Source organism: Ananas comosus, linkage group 20 (genome assembly GCF_001540865.1).
Source record: "Ananas comosus cultivar F153 linkage group 20, ASM154086v1, whole genome shotgun sequence".
In the NCBI taxonomy this organism is placed as follows: Eukaryota; Viridiplantae; Streptophyta; class Magnoliopsida; order Poales; family Bromeliaceae; genus Ananas; species Ananas comosus.
Genome location: NC_033640.1, coordinates 6,590,434 through 6,615,570, shown reverse-complemented (window position 1 = coordinate 6,615,570; position 25,137 = coordinate 6,590,434). Strand labels below are relative to the sequence as shown.

General features: G+C 38.2%; 1 protein-coding gene across 4 annotated transcripts in view; it reads right to left on the bottom strand.

The window, feature by feature from the left end:
• LOC109725483 overlaps positions 1-25,126 on the bottom strand; it is a 72,787-nt gene extending 47,661 nt beyond the window's left edge. Inside the window, exons 1-12 of one of the 4 annotated variants that reach the window (XM_020254686.1) lie at positions 25,032-25,126; positions 18,627-18,763; positions 18,361-18,518; positions 18,077-18,242; positions 17,878-17,973; positions 8,447-8,524; positions 8,260-8,319; positions 8,004-8,161; positions 5,433-5,634; positions 4,171-4,290; positions 971-1,056; positions 782-892 (exon numbers count right to left, since the gene is read on the bottom strand). In XM_020254686.1, the coding sequence (XP_020110275.1) occupies positions 782-892; positions 971-1,056; positions 4,171-4,290; positions 5,433-5,634; positions 8,004-8,161; positions 8,260-8,319; positions 8,447-8,524; positions 17,878-17,973; positions 18,077-18,242; positions 18,361-18,515 (1,232 nt within the window). In that variant the 5' untranslated portion in view covers positions 18,516-18,518; positions 18,627-18,763; positions 25,032-25,126. The other 3 variants (XM_020254685.1, XM_020254688.1, XM_020254687.1) reach the window with 3 other exon arrangements.

Genomic DNA, 25,137 nt, shown 5'->3' with positions numbered 1-25,137 from the left:
AAAAATAAAAAGAAAACAAAAAAAACAAAAAAAAGCAAAAAAAAAAAAGTTGCACAGTGCCGGCACGGCACTATGCCGCGGCACGCATCGCCGTGCCGCTCTGTCTCATGCGGCACAGCCCCGCGTGCCGCGGCACGGAAGGGGGGTCCGAGACCCCCCATGTACCGTACCCCTTCTTGGTGGCATGGTACGTGCCGCACCGGCACGGTGCGGCACGGCCGGCACTTGAATCCTTGGTATATATAGTAAATATTCATAATTATTTTGTTTAAATCTTTCAAAATAATATTATTAGAGTTTATTGGAACCAAAAAAACTAAAATAAGTCTGTGCCAAAGCGTGCCAGTAAGAAGTCATGCGTATCTATCGGCACGCAAGCGTGCCACGTGTCGGCACGCAAGCGTTCCTGTGCCGTACCGTGCCAGGGACATAACGGCACGCCCCCCGTGCCACGTCACTTTAAACCTTGCTTAAAACCTTGCTTAAAACCTTGGGTTTGGGGACTCGCACTTGCTTGCTCTATGATCATTCATCTGATCATATCAAATATTAATTAACTATTGTTTACCCTTTGATCGTTCATCTAGTTATAAAAAGTAAAAGTTATACTCGAAGATGAAACTTGAAATACAAAAGTTAGCACAATTAGAATGCAATTAAAAGAACGAAGCACAGCTACATGTGCAAAGAGCTTTAAGAAAACAAGCCAATTGCTATTACTCACTATAGAAAACAAACAGAAGATCAATACAAACAATTTACTCCAAAAATGAAAGCTTACCACTTAATCATTTCCGATAATATGTTGAACGAAGTGGCCACTATACTGGCATTGCTGACATCTTGGATTAACTTGAATATTGAAGTGCAGAAAACATTAACTACATCAATCCTGATAAAAAAATAAAAATTAATGTCAAGTACGAGAAAACATTCCACTTTTAAGGAAAATTTGTTGTGCTTTTCTAACCTAACATCCTCTTCGATTTGCCCACTCTCTTTAGAAGCTCGAACACGTAATGACTTGTCAGCATGCAACAAAGAAAAGCACAATGCCTACAATGATTTTGAGAGAAAAAGGAATAATTCAATCATTTCGACGATGACATACAAAATATTTTCAGTTACACATGCAATCAGCAAAGCAAGAAGTAAAAAGGATTACAAGTAGAATAAGTAAAAGTTCACTTTTACGGTTTTACCGCAAATAAGAATGCAAATGTTGTTATACATGCATATTAGTAACTTCTTGTTTATAAAAGGTCAAATGCGATGCACTGAGAAAAACAAAACAGAAAAAAAAAAAAAAAATACTNAGTATAATCTAGTCTTAAAAAGAGAAAAAAAAAAAAAAAAAAAATACTTTTGTGCAAGTCGTGATTGACAATTACAAATAAATAAGCAAATGTTGACAACCAATTATACAAAGTAATTTGTCCATAAAAATATATCCTTCATATTGCACTTCACTGCTAATGTCCAGAAGATATAGAAGTTTGAGCATCCTTTTATTTGTCGTTAGTTTGCTAAGGCTTGTTCTTGCTGTTTCTTTTATTTTAATAAATGAATATTTTATGCAGTAGCATGAGCCAGTAAGCAACCTTTCCAACTCTTGTCATCATTGCCTAGCTCTCAACCCAACCCAACCAGAAAGGCATCTTCTTCACACACACAAAAAAAGTGACAAAAATTACTACTAGATCATGTTTGGTATCGTTGCGGTTTTGTGATTTTATAAATGAAAATTATTAGTGGTTGGATATGCCATGGATGGACTTTCCTACTCACGTCATCATTAGGTAGCTTGCGATGCAACCCTGTCCTATGCCAGAGGCATCTGCTTTAAAAAAAATTAATAAAAATTGGAGCGAGAACAAAAAAACAAATAAACTAATTAATTAACAAAAAAAAAATTGTAACAAGATTGGATGAGGCCATAGTTTTTGTTTTTTTGTTGCCAATGCAAAGGACCAATTTGAAGCATACTGTCACGAACATAACTTTTTTCTTCGTAAAGCCCGTGCGGCGCCCCCTTCCTGCTCGAAGATGGGCAAGCCTTCCCCACATCCTAACACGGACAAGTCTTCCAAACTTAACAGCGGAATACAAATCCAATCATTTGCCAAGCTTGCTCCTGCGCGAGATTGACAGCTCAACCAATCACCTGCATTCGAACCCCTCGTCGGACTCCACGAGTTCCCCAACGAGCAACCCCAATACTGAGGCTGGCCACCAATCTAGGTCACTTTCTCCACTGTTGTGCCTCATGCGCCTGACAGCATCCACAGCCATACCGCCTACGCGCGGCCTGCTCGCTCAGTCCAAAGACCCACGTCAAAGCAGCCACCCAAGTGTGCGCCACAAGCTCGTCTGTCTTCCAACACCAGCGACCCGCGCGACACCCCGCACGCCCATGCTCCGCACATCCGTGCTTCGCATGCGACCCGTACGGCACACGTGCCCACAACGCTCCTGGCAAGGAAGCCAACAAGCCCACACCGTGCTCTTCGACTGTCCCCACGACCTCGCATTGCCATGGCACTCCGCGCCCTCGGTTCTCATAGTTTCGCCACATAAGGCCCCATACAAACGAGCCGGTCTCGCTCCGCGTCGCAACCCATCTGACCCCCCTCCATGGCTCGACCACACCTGGTCGCACACCAATTGTCCAGTCCCTCAAGGTTCACCATACGGATACCGATACTGTTTGCCTCACTGGGTTTCGCCCCTCTCGAGTCTCCAAGACCTACGCGCCTCGCGAGTCTCCTTCGACGTGCCTCCCTTTGGCGATCCTACAGAGATCCATCTCCTTAAGCCTTCGCAGGCACCGCGCCCTGCGAATCCCCGCTCAGCACACTTGCCTTCGCGAGCCTTGCCCTCTACGGCGGGCCATCCGTCGCAAAACTAACCCTCATCCGCTCGCGCGCTCCCTCACAGAGATCCGAGACGGCATAAGGTAGTGCACGCGAACCTAGGAGCAAAGCCTCCCGGGTGCTTCCCGCTCCACAATGTCGTCGACCTCTGTCTCTGACATTGCCCTAGGCCCGTGACCCTTCAACCATCCGTTGTACAGTCACACGAAACACTAGGCTTGGCTACTCCGCTAGCCAAGGGACGACACATATCCTATGAGTCGGCGGGGGAGTCGGGGCTACTCTACGCAGTGTCCACCCCTCCTCCTATATACCATGCAAGACATCCAGCCCTTTGGCACCCCGGGGGTACAAAGGTGCCCACCGAGGGGTACGTTTTGAAACCCCGCATGCGGTACCAAAATCCTTGCCATGGCATGGGCCATTGCTAGAGAATTGCCTCCGTAGACTTGACAGCGACTCCAACCTAACGGAACGCTTCAACTCCACAACTCCATAGCTTCGTCAACTCAATGACTACCAAATGTGGCCCCCAAGAGCGTCACGGTCGAGCCCCAACGATTGACCCGTGACAATACGCTCTATTACGCAGAATTTGCATTTTAAAACAAGCAAAAAAATTGCAACAATACCCAACAAGGCCCAAATATCAAAAGCTCAAATTAAATTAAGAATCAATTTTTCAAAAACTAGTCAATCCTGGTTGTAAAGCCCCAGTATGAACCATCTCTTTCTAGCACCAGTGAGAAGTTATTTTGAGGTTGAAAAATCTTTTAGGGCTTCTTACAACAGGTATCCTCAAACAGCTCCCTTTTGCAGAAGATCTAGCTGGCTAGATAGGGGCAAAATCCACTCCAGAAAAGCAAGACATATAAGAAGAACTAAAATATTATTGAAATGGCGCTTCCTGGCGCACTAAAAGCTGGTAAAAAGGAAGTCAAGAAACATTTTTCTATCAACTACATTCTACAAATATCAAGGACCTCAGCAAATATACATCGTATGATGCATCCAACATTGTAGGCAAATGGACCACTTAATGAGCATAAAATATAAAAAAAAACATGCATGCAGCAGTGGCTTACATGTGAAACTGACAAAAAATGTAAATACGAAAGTACCTGACAAAGAAACTAATGCTCATTCACAAGCTACTAAAATATAAACTTCCAAATGAAATTATACATTATTTATACTTTTCTCTATTTCTCCTTAGTATACAAAGTTGACATGGCGTCACTAAAAAGTAAAAGACAGAAAAATGCAAAAAGCTGAGGAATCAAAAAAACACGACTACCTTGTTTCCAGATATCATCCGGTAAAGCAAATTAACAATATAATAAACTTCTTCATAATTGAATGAATGGAGCCCATGTGCCAAAATGAGGAGTAAAAGAAAAACTCCAGAATGTGGACACTAGAGGGGAACAATTTTGTTAGAATATATCTAGAAAAGATGCTAGCGAACAAAATTATGAATAAAATCATAAATCAAAGTAAATTGTACCCATAACTTATTGCTAAAATTCAAATAAATATAATTAAAGAAAATAAATCATCACAATTTGTGAACTTAAGTTTCAATTTATCTCCAATCGAGATTGAGTCAGAACTGTACTATGTACACTAAAATTTACTCGTTCAGTCTTAAGGCAATACGACAAATTAATCTAGCCGACAAGTGGACTTCTAAATCAATGGAATAGTTCAAAGATTTCTTCAAATAATGCCTTGGCAAGGAATTTTGCATCCGACAAGTGGGTTTCTAGGTCAATGAAACAGTTCAAAGATTTCTTCAAATAATGTCTGGGCAAGGAATTTTGCATCATTCAAGACATCAGCTTAACAAACCAATATTCATCTTCTCAGCACTTTTATAGAAAACTAGCAACCTAGTTCACAGCCTTCACCCAAACTATATTGACGAAATACACAAATATACAGGATTTGATGAAGAGGTTGACAAACAATAATGATATTTGAATTTAGTGCTACTTATTGGTTTCATCCGTAACAGTGTAAATACTCTTCCAATGCTCTTCCTTCGTTCATACAATCATCGTTATATGAAAACTGATACAATGTAGGTGCATTAAGCAGCAATATGACGTAACAAATCTGCAGTCTTATATATAAGCATACTAATTAAGTATCACAAAAAACTAGACAGTCAGAAGAAACAGCAATACTTCTGTACCATGACTAAATGACTTCCATAATGCTATAAGAATATAGTTATTAAACCTTGTCCTAGAAAAGGAGCTAAAGACTCGTAAAACATTATAAAGCAAACAGTAGACAATCATTTAGATATGGATCTAAAAATGGAGGAGACAAAACACTGGTATAATAGTATGCATATAGAATTTTTTTTATACTCAATAACATAAGTATAGAATTTTTTATACTCAATAACATGAGTACAAACCTTGCAACAAACCAATCTCAGTGAAATTGAATTATTGCTTCGAACAAAGTTAACATATCAACCACAAAGAAAAAGCTTAACATCTACTGTAGCTGACTTTAAAAGAAATCAGAAACTTTAAGGTCATTTACCTTCCAGCGAACCAATGCAACATTGTCATCAATAAGTTTTAATATATAACCACAAGTACCAGTTGGAAGTACATAGCCTTCAATACCAGGAACACCTATTTGGTAATGAATCTCTATAAGGTCATAGTTGTTCGCAACACCAGCACGACCAGGTATCTCATACAACGTTGTTATCCCACTCATGTTCTCTAGGTAATTGTAACTGCAAGCAAGTTAGCGGTAAGCAGATCTGAAAGCAACATAGCAAAAAGAAAATATAATAACTTCAACTCTACTGGTCACATATTTCATGTGATATCTTGCAAACTTAGTGTGTAGTTCACATGATCATATTAGTTTTACTAAAGATGATTCCTAGGTAATGAAAGAGAACCAAACAAAGAATTAATAATCATACTGCCATCAAAGAGAGAGAGAGAGAGAGAGAGAGAGAGAGAGAGAGAGAGAGAATAGGTAGGTAACATGTAAAATTCTTTAACAGTTTACATCAACCATGCAACATGGTCGCTACTACAGCCAACATTTGCAGCACTAACACAAGGATTGCCAAGAAACACCATTCTGGAAGGTTTGGACTTTGGACGCAATAAGTTTGGCACGGACTCTACTTTCGGTCAAACACATTTACCATTACTTTGCATTTCTCTTTTCTTCTGTTAAATTTTTTAGCTTGTTTTTTATATTTTATTTTTGCAAATGTAAGAAACTACCACAATATTCAGCTTGAAGGCCATCTACCCTATAAGCCGAGATGAAATTTCACAAGTATGTGTTACCCAAAATTTAAATAAACCAGCATCCCCAATATCAGTCCAGGCTTGGCAAGGTACTCGGCAGCAGACTTCAACATGAAACTACTGTAGCATGTGTTGCGGCAGATCTAACGGAACCTTGCGTCCCACGAGAATATCCCGGCACAATTATTATACCATGTTGACAAACCGCCAGCATAGTACATGCTGCTACATACAAAGCAGCAACAGCACTTTAATTTGTACATTTGAAATACATACAGAAAACCTAAATGCCTTCTTTCTTGCATACTCATGCAGAATACCTCAACACCTTAACACTATTGATCCAATAGCAGCCATAGAGTCCACCTTAGTTTCCCTTCTATTCATACATTCTCCTAAATATGTATGGAAAGTGAAATTTTTTCCTTTTTAATTATATATAGACAACCAGTTGATGCCTCAACACGCTGAAGGAGGGGGAGCCTAGGCGCGAGGCGCACCGCAAGGCACGCGCCTCAAGAAGGTGAGACGCATATCTAATAAAAATAAAACACTCTTAACAAGCCTATTTTAGATGGATGTTTTATGTTAAAAAATTCTAAAATAGCTATACAAAAACAAAATAACTATAGAAAAGTAAAGAAACCGCATGCATAAATATTCTCAGCCTAAAAATAAAAAAATTATGTTTCAACTTTCAACTTAAAAGTGCTTGTTACTGCTTCTTGCTTCTTGCTTCTTGCCGCTGCTACTTATTGCCATTGGGGGGTGGAAGAGAGAACGATCAAGAGAAAAAGGAAAGCGACTAAATTAGGAGTTTTTTAAAACAAATTTCTTAACATTTTAGAATATATTGAAAAAACTCAAAATCCGAAAACCCAAACCGTAGACATATTAAACGTAAATATCACGAAGTGCGTCTGAGGCGCACGCCTCACTCCCTGAGGCGCTAAGATTCGCGCCTCGCGCCTAGGTGCTAAGGTGTAGTACGAAGGCGATCGTATTGATAAGAGTATAGTAGCCGGACTCATATATATATACCCGCGCACACACACACATGGAAAGAAGACATTCAGTCATTCTACAGCTAAGACTAGATGTACGCATACCAAATCATCCAGTTTGTGAAACATGTGAAATTTCAAGAAAAGAATAGTGGGATTTCATTTTGTAAGAGTAAAATAATGAAAAACCATGACTAACACTGGAAAAATTGTAGAAAGAAAATGGCCTGTAATTTACATCTAATAGTCCTTACGAAAACTGGATAGAAGCATTTCAAAATAAAATAAACTATAACTATTATTACTTATAACCCTTACATTTTATCCTCTATAGATATCCATGAAAATTTCAGAGTTTTACAAACCAAACTACATAATAATAACAAGGATATAGCAAATCATGTGGAATTTGAATTTCTAAATTGATCATCATTATATTTTTTGAGAAATTTCCATTGAATTTTTCAAGGAAATAAAAGACTACCAATCCATCAAAATTGAAACTTCTGGACTTCAATACAAAGAAAATGGAAGCGAAAACGACAAATCAAACTGGATTAAAACATGCTTGGGCAACAACACTAAACAGTGGCGATCAGCAAAACCTCATTTCACAGTTGACTTAAATGCATAATAAACTAGCAGACGTAAGGTCGATCATGTAAGAAAGCAGAACACTAGAACCCATCTTTTCCCATGAGAACGAGTAGCTTCCTCCACCACCATAGCTTCCAAACAATTGCATGTTGTTAGAGTTTGCACACAAGTACACAAATCAGACAGAAAGGCCAACACAAAAAATGTTAGTAAAGAGAAAGAAGGTCACATACACACATTGTGCGGACCAAGCTCCGCCACAAACAGCAGATAGAAAGCGAATAAACTCAATTAGTCGCAATGGATACTCTTTCTCTAACATGTAAAGAACAGATCGAATTGGAGAATCAACAAAGCTTTCCTTGTCCCAAAACTGTACAGAAAGTGACTCCTGAATCATTTAAAAAAAAAAAAAAGAACAAAAGAAATTAAATCTAGTAGCTGTCACATATATTCTTAAAAAATAGTGGAAATATCACATATCCAGACCTCGCCATCATAAATTTTGCATAAGATGTCTAAAATCATGTTCAGAGAATCATCTTCAGCCTGCGGTGGGTGAAAAGCATGCAATCAGTCAATACATTTCCCATATGTGTTGCTGATACATTATCAGAGAAAAGTAGAAAAGAAATTGAAAAAACCTTTAATTCCACGTTAACAAGACAAAAATTACCTGCTGAGAAATCTCATAGGATGCAATAAATGACGAAATGAGTGTTCTCAAGACACTTAAGAAACCAGAAACAGGCCCCTGAAATGATGATTTTAAGGTACTTGTTAAGGAGTTTTCAGCTATTAACTTGTATGTGATGGATACATCATAAGAAATAAAGATAGAGGTCAGAAATGCTGTCTAAATGACAACTTCTTCAATTGATAAAATGCAAGTACAGACTATGGCCCAAAATTTTAAACAAATAGATAAGAAATTAGCTAGTCACATTGTACAAACATCATAAAAAGAAATGGATGAAAACATAAACATTATGAATTTACAACAACCAACTTGCTCCATGGATAAAGGGAAATCATTCTCAAATCCAATTATGAGAATTTGTCCAGCATGGAACATAAAAGAAAGGCTAAAATACAGAAAACATCCTATAAATATCCGCTTTTGCATTTAACCCTCTTGTCTTTTAAAACCTCTATTTGGCTACCTTAAAATTTAGCGTTATGGCACTTAACTAAGCACTGTTACAATTTCGTCACTATTTTGTGCATAAATTATGTTGCACAACTGAGTAATGACTAATATACTCCTATTAGCCGTAAAAATGATGAAAAAGGAAAGTTAATTAGTAAATAGTCGACGATCTCATTCATAAAGTTACCAAATTTGAAAGAAAATATAAGATTCATATGCATGCGTACCATTTTTAAAGATATAAGGGGTATCCAGTGCTTAAAAAAGCCCAAGGCGCACCTAGGCGCACAGGGCTGTTGGAACCTAGGCGCAAGGCGCAAGGCGCAGGCGCGCGCCCAAGAGAGGTCAAGCGCACACTTTCATAGAATTTTGAAATAAGTAAATAACCAAGAAGTGTCTTACTATACTTTCTAATAATTATTAAGTAGCACTAAATATACTCTATAAAATCATATTATCACAATAAATATTCTATAATTACCCAAATAATTACGTTTCCAAAAGGAAAAAAATTAAGAAAAGAAAACAAGCCAAACAACATATATGATAATTTTGAAAAAGAAAATAACATAGATAAAAGTAAAGAACAAATTACCTTTTTTATCTCCAAATAAAGGCCAACATAAAGATAACTATTAATTCACAAACATATAGAAAATTTTGATGTGAAAGCCATATAATTATAAGCACAAGATCATAAAAAGTAATATGCATAAAAGTTTAAAGTTTCAAGCCAAAAATCATTAAAAAAGCATCATGATCATGTGAAAGCAGCGATTAAAAAAGCGCGCCTTAATATAAAGGGAGAGGCGAGTTGAGTTGAAGAAGCAGAGAGGGATAGCCGGAGGCAACCGAAGGTGATGTACGAGCGGGAGAGAGGATCGGTCCGAGCGGAGAGAGGGAGAGGGAGCGGACTCAGAGAGGAGGGGGAGCGGACTCGGCGAGAGAGAGATGGAGCGGATAGATGTTTAGGGTTTAGAACTTTAGATTAGATTGGTTTTGGGTTTATTTTACATGTTTTAAACCCATTAGACCAATAAATATAGGATCCAAACCCATTAAAGCATATTATTTTAGATCCAAACCCAGTAGGATCAAATATATATTAGGCGCGCCTTTCTTGCGCCTTGGGCCTTGCCCTAGGCGCGCGCCTAGGGGCTTCCTAGGCGCTGGCCATTGAGCCTAGCGCCTAGGCGCTTAATCACTGGGGCTATCTCAATAAGTTTCTCGATAGTACCATGCAATTTATGCACGGAATAGTGACGAAATTATAATAGTGCTGAGTTAAGTACTACAACTCTAAATTTTAAGGGGGAAAAATAAAGATTATTAAAGACAGGGGGGTAAAGTGCAAAAAAGGGTATTTATATGGGAGTTTTCTGTATTTTATCTTAAAAGAAAAGGGAGTGTGCAATACTTTTGCATCCTTCTGTAGAACAAGTGCACGGCCTTGGATATACACTATTTTCTCATTTACTATCTCAATTGAAAAAGTTAATGTTTCACTTTAGATTCTTATGTACAATATGCCTATACAAAAAGTCAGTTTTCCATAGACAATAAACAGATCCTCTGTATGACTTCATTCAAATATCAGTGACCGAATGTATAGCCTTAGCCGGCACACTAGAAATAGTAACTTGAATGAAATAGGCTTAACAATACTAGACAATATGAGTACACTCGTGGTTAAAAAATATGATCAGTGACGGTTTACATTATGTTAGGCATACTTTCTTATGTTTAATTACTCGTGCTTAATTTTTATTCATACTTCCACTTCGCTTTTGACAAGCATTTGAACCAATGGGGCATCTAAACCAATATTCGACACCACAAAACCTGATCTAGAGTATTTGAAGTCTCTAGTATTTTCACACCATTATCTACCTTGTGATCAAGTGGTGTGAAATGAAAGCCTAAAAGTGTAAAATGAAAAGCCATAAAATTAAATGATACAATTCTTGAAATTAGATCAGGGGTGATGATCAAGTGGTGTGAAATGACAGCCTAAAAGTGTGAAATGAAAGCCTAAAAGTATGAAATGAAAAAGCCATAAAATTAAATGATACAATTCTTGAAATTAGATCAGGTGTGATGATCTCAGCCTAAATAGTGGAAAGTACTTTCGAACAAATTCTTCTCTCCCTCCCCCCCTCTCTCTCCCTCTCTCCCTCCCTCCCTCTCTTAATCTCTAACATTGTGTGTGTGGGGAGGATGGCAGTCTTCGTCCTATCAAGTTACCTTTTTATTTTGGAGCATCCAAATTAACAAGCGAAACCATAAAATATGGTATAGAGTACTTGAAATTCCTACGAACCTAATTTTGTGTTTTCAATTATTATCTAGTACATCAAGCAGCCACAAAATGAATTGTCAAAAAGGAGCAACTATGTCAAAATAGAGGTTAGAATGTATCAATTCAAGATCAAACTCCAGCTTGATTTTTCATATAGATTAGGCAACTAGTTATATATAAAAATAAATAAAAATTTTTTATTGTATAATAATTGGATAGGCAAACAATGTGAAATAATTATCTTACGAATAAATTTTTCTTTGTATAAACATAAACACAAAGAGATTAAGAGAGGAGATACTAGATATAGGTAGAGCAAAAAGTTGAAAAGTGGTGGTGTTAACATAAGACTTTGCAAACTGGCATCTCCTACGTGCAACCTTGCCATTGCCATCCTCTAAGTGCATGTTTGTTTGGGTGGAAGTGGGGTGGAAGTGGAGAGAGAAGAAGTTGTTTTCGTCATAAACGATCACTTTCGTTGTTTGGCGTGGGCCGAAGTCAATTACGGTGAAAAAAGGTGAAGAAAAAATAAAAAAAAATATATTAGGAAAAGATAGTTATATTAAATATATTTAATTACAGTACTAATTACTCTCTATTTAGTTTGTACAATTAAAATATGATAAAAATTGATTAATTAAATATTAATATTTTTTATTTTATAATTTTATTGTTGTATTACTATAATTTATGTATAAAAAAAAGTTAGTTGTTTTAAATTAAATTTTAATTATATAAAAATATAATTATATTATTTTTATTTATTAAATTATTTATTATTTATACATAAATTATAGTTTTACAGCATACACTTCTTATCAAACAAATAGCAGAATTGAGGAAACTTCACTTCCATAACTACGAAACAAACAGCAGGGAAGTAATAGTTTTCACCGAACTCCACTTTAACCCAAAGTCCACTTCAACCCAAAGTCAAGTTTTGGTGCAACAAACATGCCCTAAGAGCGTGAGCAGCAATCAAGTAAGATTAAGGCCATAAGATGCTACAAAGGACCCAATGTATGATAAATAGGAAATCATCACCACTTCTCGTATGTCACAAAGGACCTAATGTATGATAAATAGAAAGTCTTCACTACTCCACTTGGATTGCATTTAGCAATAGAGCAAGGCATAATGTAAGACATACAACTTGAAGTCATTACTTTCTCATATCGAAAGATGGCAAAAGAATAGTTGGCTACATAAGAACTGAGATAACAAGATTAGTAATTTAGGTAAAATCAATGGATCTCACAACAATATTAATGGGCTAGTTAGGACATAAAACTTGATCTAGACTCTAGAGGTTCACTATCTTCAATTGCTTTTAAAATTGAATTAGCACCTAGACAAAAAAACCTCATAGGGTAACAGCTTCTTTTTAAGCATTTAATTGTAGTTAGTATATGCTACCGTAAAAGGCGGCACTAACCATGGTGCTGTAGCTTGACAACACCATAGGACGAAAAGAGGCAAAGGATAGGAAAATGACGAAGACTAAAAGGAGAAGAAGACACTGTTTGGCCTCAGGCCAACCATGAAGGAAAGAAGACACTTCCAAAACCTTTAACCAACAAAATCAATTTTAATAATCCATAACCTGCCAACGAAAGAGTTATGTGGGCAATTTATTCTAGACTAACAAATCTTTAACTAAGAGATTTTTAGTCATAAAGATAGCTAACAACTTCTCAAATAAAATAACTAATTCGTACTTTATCATAAAAGTAAACAATCCCAACAATGAGGTAACCAACAAATAACAAAAATTAATAAAATCAAGCAAAGACTTGATTCCAACCCGATCCAAATGAGACCTGCTTGGCCTACATCAACTCGCTTTTGCAACATGGGATCTTGTACCAATATCGCTCTCAGTATCTGCTCATCCTATTTCAGGTCCAATGACAGTCCAATGCAATCCCTCACTCAAATGGTTGGTCAGAGAGAATCATCCCTCCGTCCAGCTAAAGGAGACTCGACGGCAATGATTTAAGTGCCCATCGGTACGGGCCGTATCTACCGTGTCGTATCGTGCCAACAAGATATCAGCACAATACAGCCTCCGTGCTGATAAGACAGCTCAAAACCCTCTATTCTTTAAATTAGTTTGTAATTTTCTAAATAAAGTGCAAAAGATTTGATAAAAATACATAATAAACAGTTAGAATATTTTGTTGCTAAAGAAAATGAAAATTTCATACTATTATGTGTCGGCACACATGAATTTTTGTGACCGGCACGCATCGGCAAGGCCTGGCACGCACTGTGCCGTACCGTGCAGACAAGTTTTCGGCACGGCCCCATACCACGGCACTTAAATCCTTGCTCGGCAGCTCTTAATGATGTTCGACACATTTGTGTTATCGATCTGGAACGGATCAATCAGTCTTTCAAGGAAGAAACTAGAAGCATCTTTTTTGGATCAACACTGCATACTCCTCTTTGCCGTCAAAGACTTACTAGTAAGCACAATACAGGCTCGTGCTACATCAACCATGTTGCATCAATGGGTTTAACATGTATTTCATTTGAAAAGGAACTGTGCAGCAATATTTAAGTTCTACCTCTATCAAAACAAGAAAACACAGTATGATATGGCGTTCAATTTGGCTCCAGTTCGAGCTGCAACTTGTTTACCAAGTATGCTTTTACATAATTAGCATAGCTATCAATATTAACTGGCAAATTCTTCAACTTAAGAGGTCCCTCATGTAGAATGGAAGAAGAGGATAGGCCTCCACCGAATGTCTGGATGTCTGTGATATCAATTAATGCAACAATACAAAAGCAATACTACAGGAGGACGATATTGTATCACCTTGGTAATAGAGCTCTGTAAGGAGAAAAGAAAAGAAGAGAAAAACACCCATGCACCCCCCACCCCCACACACACATATATAAGAAGAAAGAGTAGAGGGAGAGGATAGTCTATCTCGGGTTCAGTTAAGGGAAAAGAGGACGATTCCAAACCTTTTAATCTACCCAAATCCTAATCCATAACTTGCTGCCACCAAGAAAGCATCTTTAGTATTTAAAAACTTTAGCCTAACAAATATCTAAGTAAATGATTTACCCTCATCCTAAAAAATAAACTATACTGGAAAGCTGCAATAAGCAGTTTTTAGCTTAACACATATCTAAGTGAATGATTTACCCCCATCCTAAAAAATAAACTATCCTGAAAAGCTGCAACAAGTAGTTTAGCACAATTGCGTCGTTAGCTGCGGACATGAATGCGAGGCATCGCAAGGGAGGTTTTGTTGGAGGGTCATCGTGCGATTTTGTAACACGAAACCCTAGGTGGCTGGCTCAAACCGAGCCACCAACGAGGTGTCCGAACCGGTCCGCCTGCCTTTTCACGATCTCACTCTCTTCTTTTTCTACAATCCCTTTTCTTCCCTCACGGCTCTCTCTCTCTACCCCTCCCGCACGTGCCCATCTGACAGCCACCTCCACCTTAGCCCTACGACCATTCCGACAATCATCACCCAGAAATAGACCAAAAAACGGAATTTCCTCTCCTCTCAATAGCATGCTAGACGCGAGGTTTGGCGAGGCCTTGCTGCGGGTTCTTCTACCTCCATAGGCTAAGCACCATCTCCCTCGACCTCCTCTCAGTCACCCTCTGTTACGGCACGACAATCGGTGCTGCGGTTTGCCGGATCCTGCCTATTGTCGTCGCTGCTGTTTCCTGCACCAGGCTGCAAACTCCTTCAAGCCAACACTCCCAAACGCAACCTCCCAGCACTGCTCCAGTCGTTTTCTGGTGAGCAAGGTATTCTCCAGCACCCTCCACGGGCTGTGCTCACCTTAGGCACGATCAAAAACGACTGTAAGAGCCAAATCTTGTGTGGAACTCTAGAGGGAGGTGCGATAGCGACTAGATCCAGGCACCCTTGTCGCCGTCGATCATTGCCAACATCTCGGAGCGTGAGCACGGTGACCAGCACCACGTCACTGTCCAAACCACACTTTTTGGGCTTCCTAAATGTGGGAAACATTGGCAACGTCTTAAACTCCATTCTTTCGTTGTAAAATCATGTTAATCGTAATTGTCATGGTTGTGGGTGGGTTGTGGTAGATCGATCCTTGTTGGATCTAGTCGGAACGCCCGGTGAAACTCTTTAGCTGGCCAGAGGTTGATGTTCGAACCTCCAGCAATTGTGTTTTTGTAAGCCAAGATCCGTCGGAATCGGAAATTGCGTGTGTTCTGCCTAGTAACCGTAATCGGTGCTATTCGGGACTTTGGAAGCTTGTTTTCGCTTCCCGCTGGCCGTATAAATGCATGAACACTTAGTCGCTTTCCCGACACTTCAAATGAAGGGTTTTGAACATGTTCGGGCTGAGCGTGTACCTTGTACACTTTTTCATAGCCGAAATCAATAATGGTAGATCGAAAACAGGTCTTTTTGGCCGAATTTGTTGGTCGAGTACTGTTGGAGACCCCATCATAATCATTTTCCAAGCGTAATCAGCCTTGGGGCTGGTTGTGGGATCGTGGGCTGTCCCGGTGCCGAAAACGACAGTTCCAAGTGTTTCGGGGCGAAAAACAGCCGTCGCAACACACTATTTGTGCTCGTGAGTGTCGGAATGTGTAGAAACCATTCTAGGGGCCCCTTGCTGGGTGAAAGCAGCAACGGAAACATGTATATTGTCCTACTGGTTCCCATGCCCAATTCGGCATTTGTTGGAACTCGTTACAGCTTAGTTTGGAGCCGATAACCCCTCTCCTACACATTTTATGTTCGACTGTTCGGACACCTAAAATGGAGCATTTTCTGGCAGTGTTAGGGTATTATAGCAGTTGTATTTGTTGGTTGAGTCAGTCGTGTAACCAGTGCAAGAACCGTAGTCAGTTTCAGTGGTCATTTAGCAGAAAATGACGCACTGAATGCATTGCCATCGGTTGATAGCCGTCTAGGGACTGATTAGAGCTTTTGTGTTTGATATAGGTTGGGGTGACGCCTAAATTGCTTAGCGAGGAGCATGTATTTGATTTCTTTGCATTAGGTGGCTGCTCCGATCCGGATATCGGTATAGTATAGCCTAACTGTTTACATTTTCGGCATGGTTATTACTGTTCTTACTGCTATTGATTATCTATACTACACTTTTATTACATCATGCTTATATCCTTGTACCAACTCGTGATTTAGTTCATGCTTTATTCTTGCTCTGGTTTCTTTGTTTCCAATTAGTGCACGACTTGTAGAGCAGGTGATCATAGTTGCTCAGACATTATAGATGTGATTAGCCTTAATAGCTCTGTTGCTCTCCCGATTGGGAGTTGCTTATTGCCGATTGTCGGTCGTTGGACCGTGAGATACTTGAGCATTATGCATTGTGACTGTCATGCACCTGTTACACATGTTGTGTACACTAGCAGACTGGCCCCTGCTGTTACAGGTCAAGTGATCTGATCGACCCGTGAGCCCCCCGCTATACCCTAGGGTATGCGGTTATATGTCAGCCCTGCTAAGTAACTTGCTACGGCACGAGCCTGAGGTCCTTGTGACCAAGAGTGGGTTGGGTACTGTTGGATTGGACGGTACATTGATGCATTTCCTTTACTACAGATATAGCATCTTGTTACTTTGCTATCATTCTAGTTTCATTATCATCATGCTTCACATTATGTGCATCATGATACCTTGCTTTCATTCCAATATCATTATTATTATGCTTAGTTACCCTGCTGTTCTTTTCTATCTATTATTGTAGACCAGTTGGTACAACTTGATGGTTGTCGGCGCATTATACCCACTGGGATACATTCAGTTGTATCTCACACCCTGCTGTTTACATTAGTGTGAGTCATGTTTGTATGACTGATTTGTATTATGCTTATGAATGAATATATTGCTTCTTGGTTCTAATGCTAATGATAAATGTTATGTTCGTGCTTGACACCATGTATGCATAGGGAAGACTCTGTCCATGTGGACAGAGGAACCCTATGCACGTGGTAAATCTATGCACGTCCTGGGCTGTTTATTATATTTTTAAACTCAATTGATTGGCTATTTGCATAACTCTATTGGAAAAAAAAAAAAAAAAAAAAAAAAAAAAAAAAAAAAAACCATCTTTTTCAAACTGAACCCTTTTCAAATTGTAAAGGTAAACACCCCAGAGCATGACATATGTACAACCTACTCTAATTGTCTCAGTGGAGGAAAACTATCATAAAATAAATCCTCAAGTACTAAGGACACATTTAGAATGATGTTTAACTCGTTGCACAAGCTAATTTCTTTGTTGGGGCATTCAAGAGAGCACAATACAAGCACATGCACCTTAGCACATAGTGCATGAAGAATGCTAACAAAAATTGATTATTGCTAACGAAGCATTCCAAGAGGAAGCATAGAGGAGAACAGCATATATACAAACCAAACTAATGGAAGAACAGTACCAACCTGATAGCACAAGAGAGGACACAACATTTACACAAACAAATATCAGAAAGAAGCAAAATGGATGTCTTCCCCTTTAGCATATTAATATCGATGAGAACCATTGCATTTATAGAAATAGTAAGCAAATTCAGGGCTACTTAATGTATATTAACATCTTTTCCTAACAACAAGGAGCTTATAGTATAAACTACAAGAAGAGAAAAAAAAAAGTTAATGTAATTTAAGGAGAAACTTACATCTGATTCCCTCAAGGTGTTGCTTTGAAGTATTTCAAGTAAGTAGATGAAAGCTGCAGCCTCAAAGGCTTGTCGGGCATAGGAAGTATGATCAATCTCCTAGGGGGAAAAAAGGAAAAATAAGAAAACAAATTAAATCTCTCATTGAGATTGGATGAGAAAATTGGTAAAATAAATAAATAATGAAAATAAACATTACCGTAAACAAATCAGTATTGCTTTCTGGGAGAGACGAAAGCAAGCAAAGAAAAACTGCCCATGCAAGAATTAAAGGCCCTGATTCCCTGAATCCTAAGTCGGAGAGACTTGAAACTTCAGCATCCATCTCTTGAACATCTAACAGTGAAAATGCAGAAAAGCCTTGCCTGATGCACACCACGAAATGTAAGTTAGCACTGGGAACTCAACTGCATATCAGCATTGGAAAGAAACATGTATAGCAGCTCTATAACAGAAGCAAAATATCAAAAGATTCATCATAACCTGAAAGGCACTTCATCATGAACCAATTGGAGAAGATTTTCCAAGTCCAAAGTTTCAATCAGAATTAGCAGCAGTTGAGCTTTTGCATAGCAGAAAGAATTTTTTGCTTCAACAGATACGGCTAGTTTTCCAACATCAAATGAACCACTTAACATACCCTGTAAAAAATGTATTTCAAGAGTAGTGCAAATAATTTTCAAGATAAAGGTGCCCTAAAAATGGAAGTCCACACAATTTTAAAAAATAATAATAATTATAATGCATACCTTGAAAATCGAAAATAAAGTCTTCCATTGGCCAACATTACAGGTAGTGAAGTTATCATAATAAGGAACAAAATGTCCAATATTAAATTGTCTTCAATCAACATTTCTTCCACCCATAATTCTGTGATTTCAGCTTCCTAAAACGGTTACACAATGAAGAAAGCATAGTTAAACTCATGCTAAGAAAACAACAACTCAGTTCACAAAAGCCAAGATCAAATAAAGGCAAAAGAGCAACTTATTGCAAGTCAAAAAGAAAAAATATAATGTAATAACAAATCGAGAACTAAGGAATTAACATTTCAAAATCTTCATACTGCAAGGATCAAAATATGACCATCAGAAAATTTTTGTTCTTAGGCTAAAATTTCTACTTCAACTGCCCACAAACAAGGTGATGATTCTCCATAGGGAAGGGCAGGTTTACACAGGGATTGGTTCACTTTTGGGCATGCTACATTTGCTTTGCTCTTCTTTTTTGGACACATTTGGTAACAAATTTTCGAAAATTATGAATAAATTAATCAAGCATGCTGTGAAATTATTACACTAAATCTTATTATTCCAGTAATAGTTTTCTTCTGACATTGGCACCATGGATCTGGAGCCATCAAGCACAAGACTAATGCATGTCTTATCTCTCATGACATGCAAATTGTCAAGAAAAACTTACGTAGAAATATTTACAGAATCTCTCTAAGAAATTAAAATTGTTGTACATATCGATGTTAATGTTTTAATCATCAAAGCCTGATACTATCGTAGATTGGCCTAAACATCATCTCCATTTTGACAAGCCTGAACAAGCAAGAGATGTACAATATTATGACAGCATGCCAAGTGAAACTGCTCATTTCTTAAGCAACAATGGGGGAAAAAACTAACTTTCTAATAGCTGAAAAGATTATTCCCCACTTTCACACTGCTAACAATCTTGTAATGGCACGCAGCAACAGCATGCAAGATATTAGGCCCCCATGTCTTATTCTCACCAAGTCTCCTACTTTAATTCATTAGTCCTTCATCCCCTTAACATACTGTTTGGTTCGGGGTTAAGAAAAACTAGTTATTCCAGGGATAGGGTTAAGTTCACGGTTAAGGTGGGGTTAGAGTATTTTTGTGTTTGGTTAGGGGTTGGAGTTAGTTCAGGATAGTGAAAAATAATATTTGGTTGGAATAGGTGGGATAAGAAGTGGGTTATTATGAATAGAAAATAGTATTTGGTTGGGGTTTGGTGGGGTTAGGTGGGGTTAGCTACCCCACCTAAAAATAGGCTATCCCGAGTTAGGTGGGGTTAGCTAACCCCACCCATTTTTGGGGGTGTTTGGGGATAATATGGGGGTTAAGGGGTTATTCCACCCCTTAACCCCCAACCAAACAAAGGCTAAGAGTTGCAGACAGGTGCACAATCTATTAACCTATATGATTTCCCAATGATTTTGCCACGTGGCAAGTTTTCCTTCACCCTCACTAGCCCTTTTTTTGAATGGTCTTTACTCTTGGCTTTTCCCCTCCCCTCCCTTCAATGACCTGTAATCAATGTGTTTTTTAATTTATACGTTTTTGAGTTTTTTCTCTTCAATATTAGTCCTTTCTTCTCCCTCAAACAATTCCTTACATGTAAAATTAAAAGAGGAGAAGATGAATAGTTACTACTTTTAAATCTAGAGATTGGGAAAGAGCAAGGGAGTCCTCCAAGCCCTAATCCGTGCCAACCCGACTTGACCCGACTCCCCCTCCCCCCCCCAATCAAGAGTGTGCTTCTAGGGTTTCTATCTATATCGACCTCTTTGAATTTATGGAAAAAGAAAGTAATCGGACAGTTTCTTCAATGGAGGAAGCTAATTGGACAACGAAAATGTACGGATTGAGGGGTAAGTTTGGGAAACGAAAATCCTAAACCTAATTTTTCTTTTCCTTATTTTAATCTCGAATTCTTACTATATATCCACTTAGAATTTAACTTTTTTGCATTATTTTTTATATAGTGGTTGTATCAATCAAGTATTTGATTTCTATGTATTATTTTGATTAAGTTAGAGGTTAGTTCTGATTTCATAATTGGTGTGGCAGTTCTAGCCCGCAACTTCTAACCATCCCATGCCCAAAAGGGTGCAAAATTCTGCAAACTTCCGTGAGGTTTTCAATGCCATTGTCGTCATCATTGCAACATTATCATCTCCATCTTCAAACGACCTTTGCAGGTTTTCCTTTTGAATGGTGATTTTGGACAGTTATCTGTTTTCAATGGTCATATTAGTTAGTTCAATTCATATATTTTCCTACCAAAAAAAAAAAAACACACTTGAATTTTTATTTTCAAAACTCCTTTCTTCTTTCTCTTCAATATTTTTTTTCTATTATTTATCCACCGCATCGCGCGGGTTACTACACTAGTTAATTATTATTTGCTCTGCATTTTAGCACAGTACATCTGTCCTTGTACCGCATTATCTACCATGCCCTAAAAATGCAGAAAGCAATATATGCAGACCCCAAGGTACCACAGCGCCCGTGCAGAAGGCAGATGCATATGCAGTGCCTATGTAGTCAACATAAGATACAACAAATTTAAGATACATGAACGTAAAAAGTGTTATACGGCATTGTGGCCCTATAAAATAATGTAAAATTTCATGTACCTTACTATATAAAAACTGTTTTCAGTATAAGATACATGTACCTTACTATATGTTATGGTAAATCTATCTGCATATAGCTCAAGTGCAGGTTACTAGTTATCTTGCTTAGGTGCTCATTATGTGGCACCCAAGCCACGTGTATACAGTCTTTGCAGTACAGGGAAGCGAGGACTTCCGCATTTGCAGGTGCATATATAGGTCTATGCACCACTTTTTAGAACAATGATTAACTATGAAGCTCTGCAAGAAGGCATGGAGAATAAAATGCACTTCTGGTCCCAAGGTTGTGCTTTGGTTGCTAAACTTATTTGGTCTTATTAGAAACCTCATACTTAAAATCCATACTATAAGTAAATCCCCTATCATGCTTCATCCAAAAGAGCTTACTCAACTAATGTTGCATCATATTTGTTGCCATGCCATTTTGACATGTCACTAGTACATCAGCAAAAGAGAAAGAGAGGAGAAAATATTGGCTGAAACAGTTGTGCCACATCATCTACACAATAACTACAAGTAGAAAGGTCTTAAAATAAAACGTAATCCGTTGGACGTGAATACGACATTTAAAAAAGCCCCATTAAAAACTACATAAATTTTGGGCATCATAATGCACAAATTTAACTTACAATTCATAGATAATGTGGCACAGTAGATGCCTGGATTAAGCCAATAATTTCTTCTCTCCATCCCTCCTTCCATGGTAGTGATGTGGCAATGATGTGATAATGGCATGGTAAAGACAAGGATGCAACATTATTACTCTGTCGTCTCAATTTAAAAGGAGCTCAACAACAGCATTTAATTTCAGCACATTGTAACGACCGAGCCTACTAGCAATAATAACTCGTTGGGCCCAAACCACCGGCCCAATATACTTAGGCCGAGTTATTATTACTAAGATCCATGATCTCTTATATACCCAATCATAAACCCGTTCTCATTCATTGTGGGACTATTGGGATATCACAGACTCCCTCAGTTTAGTCCCTGACGTTCTCGTCAGCCTGAAATCATCAGGTGATGTGACGCCAATCTCACACTTCCGACTGGTGAACCAACTCTGATACGAAATGTAACAACCCAACTCACTAGCAATAATAACTCGTTAGGCCCAAACCACTAGCTCAAAATGCTTAAACTTAGTTATTATTAGAAGGATCCATAGTTTGTTATATTCTCAACATTTCTATCCAACGTAGGACTCTACCCGTTTGGACCCTGACGTCCTCGTCAGCCCAATCACACACACATAACCCAAGATCATCAGGCAATGTAAGGCCCACCTCACACTTCCAACTGATGAACTGGATCTTATACCAAATGTAACGACCCGGCCTACTAAAAATAATAACTCCTTGGATCCAAACCACTGGCCCAAAATGCTTAAGCTCAATTATTATTACTATGGTTCATAGTCTCTTATATATCCAATCGTAGCCCCGTTCTCATCCGATATAGGACTATTAGGTGTACGTACAAAAGATCAAGTCTTCGAATGGAAAAAATTAAAGTTTAGGGGCCGAAGTGCACCCTCTCGAAATTCGGGGACTAGTAGTGCAAGTCACCCTTTAGGAATTATCAATGCAATTTACTCAAACATTGTCACATGAATGACATTGCGTTTACAACACAAAGTCCTTAGTTGCCAAGCAACGTAGATATTTTAATGAAACTCCTCAACCATGAACAAAAACATTATTTTGGACTTCAGTCGCATGGCTTCCCTAGCAAACACCAAACAAGCATGTGATCCCCTACCCTATGTACACCTTTATTGGTGCATGCCCATGTACAAAACTATTTTAGACAACTAACAAAACTTAAATTAGAGATGAAAATAACACAATTAAGCCCTAAAATTTCTCTTTACATTAGGAGGTGTTTGGTTTCCCAGAAAATAGCCCAGAAAAAAGTTTTATAGCTGGAAAATTGTTTTCCATCCGTTTAGTCCATAGGAAAAGCAACTTTTTCAAAAAAAGTATTTCCATATTTCATGGAAAACAAGAGTTTCCGTTTTCCGAATTTGTTATCTGGAAAACAAAAACCATGGAAAAGGGTGTTTTCCATGAAAAACTATTTCGAAAAAACAACTTTCCACACTTTCTCGAGAAACCAAACACCCCTTTAACCCACAAAACAATTCTGTCAATATGCCCCTTAAATTTCTCTTTACACTAGCCCGCAGGAAACAATTATGCTGATATACCCACTTTGACACACCCAAAAGCAAAGTAAGCACTATGGAGAAACTTACTATAATTAGCATATCATGCTCATCTAATATGTATGAAGTCACAAAATGTCACCACATCTGCATATGCAGATAATGTGGCTTCAGTAACAGAATTTCAACAAGAGATTATGGAAGCAAAAAAGCTCAACACAAGTACAAATGGAAAAGTAGTTCGAGGAATAATGATTGCAGTCTACACACGCCTAAGGGTTCAATTTTGCAACAAGAAACCAAAAATAAGAAACTTGGTTTTACTTCTCCATTATGTACTTCAATTAACAAAGTTGTTGTTCCGCATCCAACCAAGCCCGTGACAAGATAACCAACAATAGCAAGGAGAGAATATTCAGTATTCAATCACATTCAAGCCTAGTTTAGGAATGCGGTGCCAAACACACCCAGTGTTTAAAAAACCTAAGGCACACCTCGGCGCAAAGGGCTGTTAGAGCCTAGGCGCAAGGCGTAAGTGCGCGCTTGAGAGAGGTGAGGCGCACAATTTTATAGAATTCTGAAACCAAGAAGCTTTTTACTATACTTTCTAATAATTATTAAGTAGTACTAAATACTCTTTAAAATCATATTATCACAATAAATATTCTATAACTACCCAAATAATCACATTTTCGGAAGAAAAAAATGAAGAAAAGAAAAAGAGCCAAGCGATATATATGATAATTTTGAAAAACAAAATAATACAAAAAAAGTTAAAGAACAAATTACCTTTTTGCCTCCAAATAAAGGCCAGCAAAAAGATAACTAATAATTCAAAAAACATATAGGAAACTTTGATGTAAAAAACATATAATTATAAGCACAAGATCATAGAAAAGTAACATGTATAAAAAATTGAAGTTTCAAGCCAAAGATCATTAAAAGGGCATAATGATCATACGAAAGCTAAGTTTTCAAGACTCCAAGCCAAGATACGCCACAATAGAAATGTTAATTAGTCCACATTTGGACGAGCAGGAGAGTGGGAGAGCCGGAGGCAACGGAGGAGCGGGAGAGAGGAACAAGCGGAGAGATTTTGATGATTGTTTAGTGTTTAGATTATGCTAGTTTAGGATTTTGGATTTATTTTAGATGTTTCAACCCATTAGACTAATAAATATATGGATCCAAACCCATTACAGTATACAGAACTAGATCTAAACCTGTTAGATGAAAAAGGCGCGCCTTGAGTGCGCCTTGAGCCTAGAGCTAGGCGCGCCTTGGCAACCTCGCCCCGCCTAAGGGCTGCCTGGTTAGCCTAGCGCCTAAGCGCCTAAGGCACGCTTTTTTAAACACTGAACGCACCTACCTTGATGCTTCAGAGTTTCCGAAAAAGCCGGAAGCACTTTGGAGCTCGTCTCCTCCAATGCCATAAATGGTGATGGAAACCATTATCGGAGAAGCATTGGCCATTTCCAAAACAGTATAAAGTTTACATGAAACAAAAGAGAAGGTATTTTTTCTATTGGCTTGGAGAAACCATAAGAACAAGTACTTTTTAAGTGATTTTCTTAAATATTAAGGGAGAAAAAATACCAATCACTAATTGTTCAGCCTTCCATCTGCTTTATTTGTCATATGCATTTTGAATGACATGGCTTAGCGGATGAGTTCATTAGGGTTAGGTTACTCTTGCAGGACA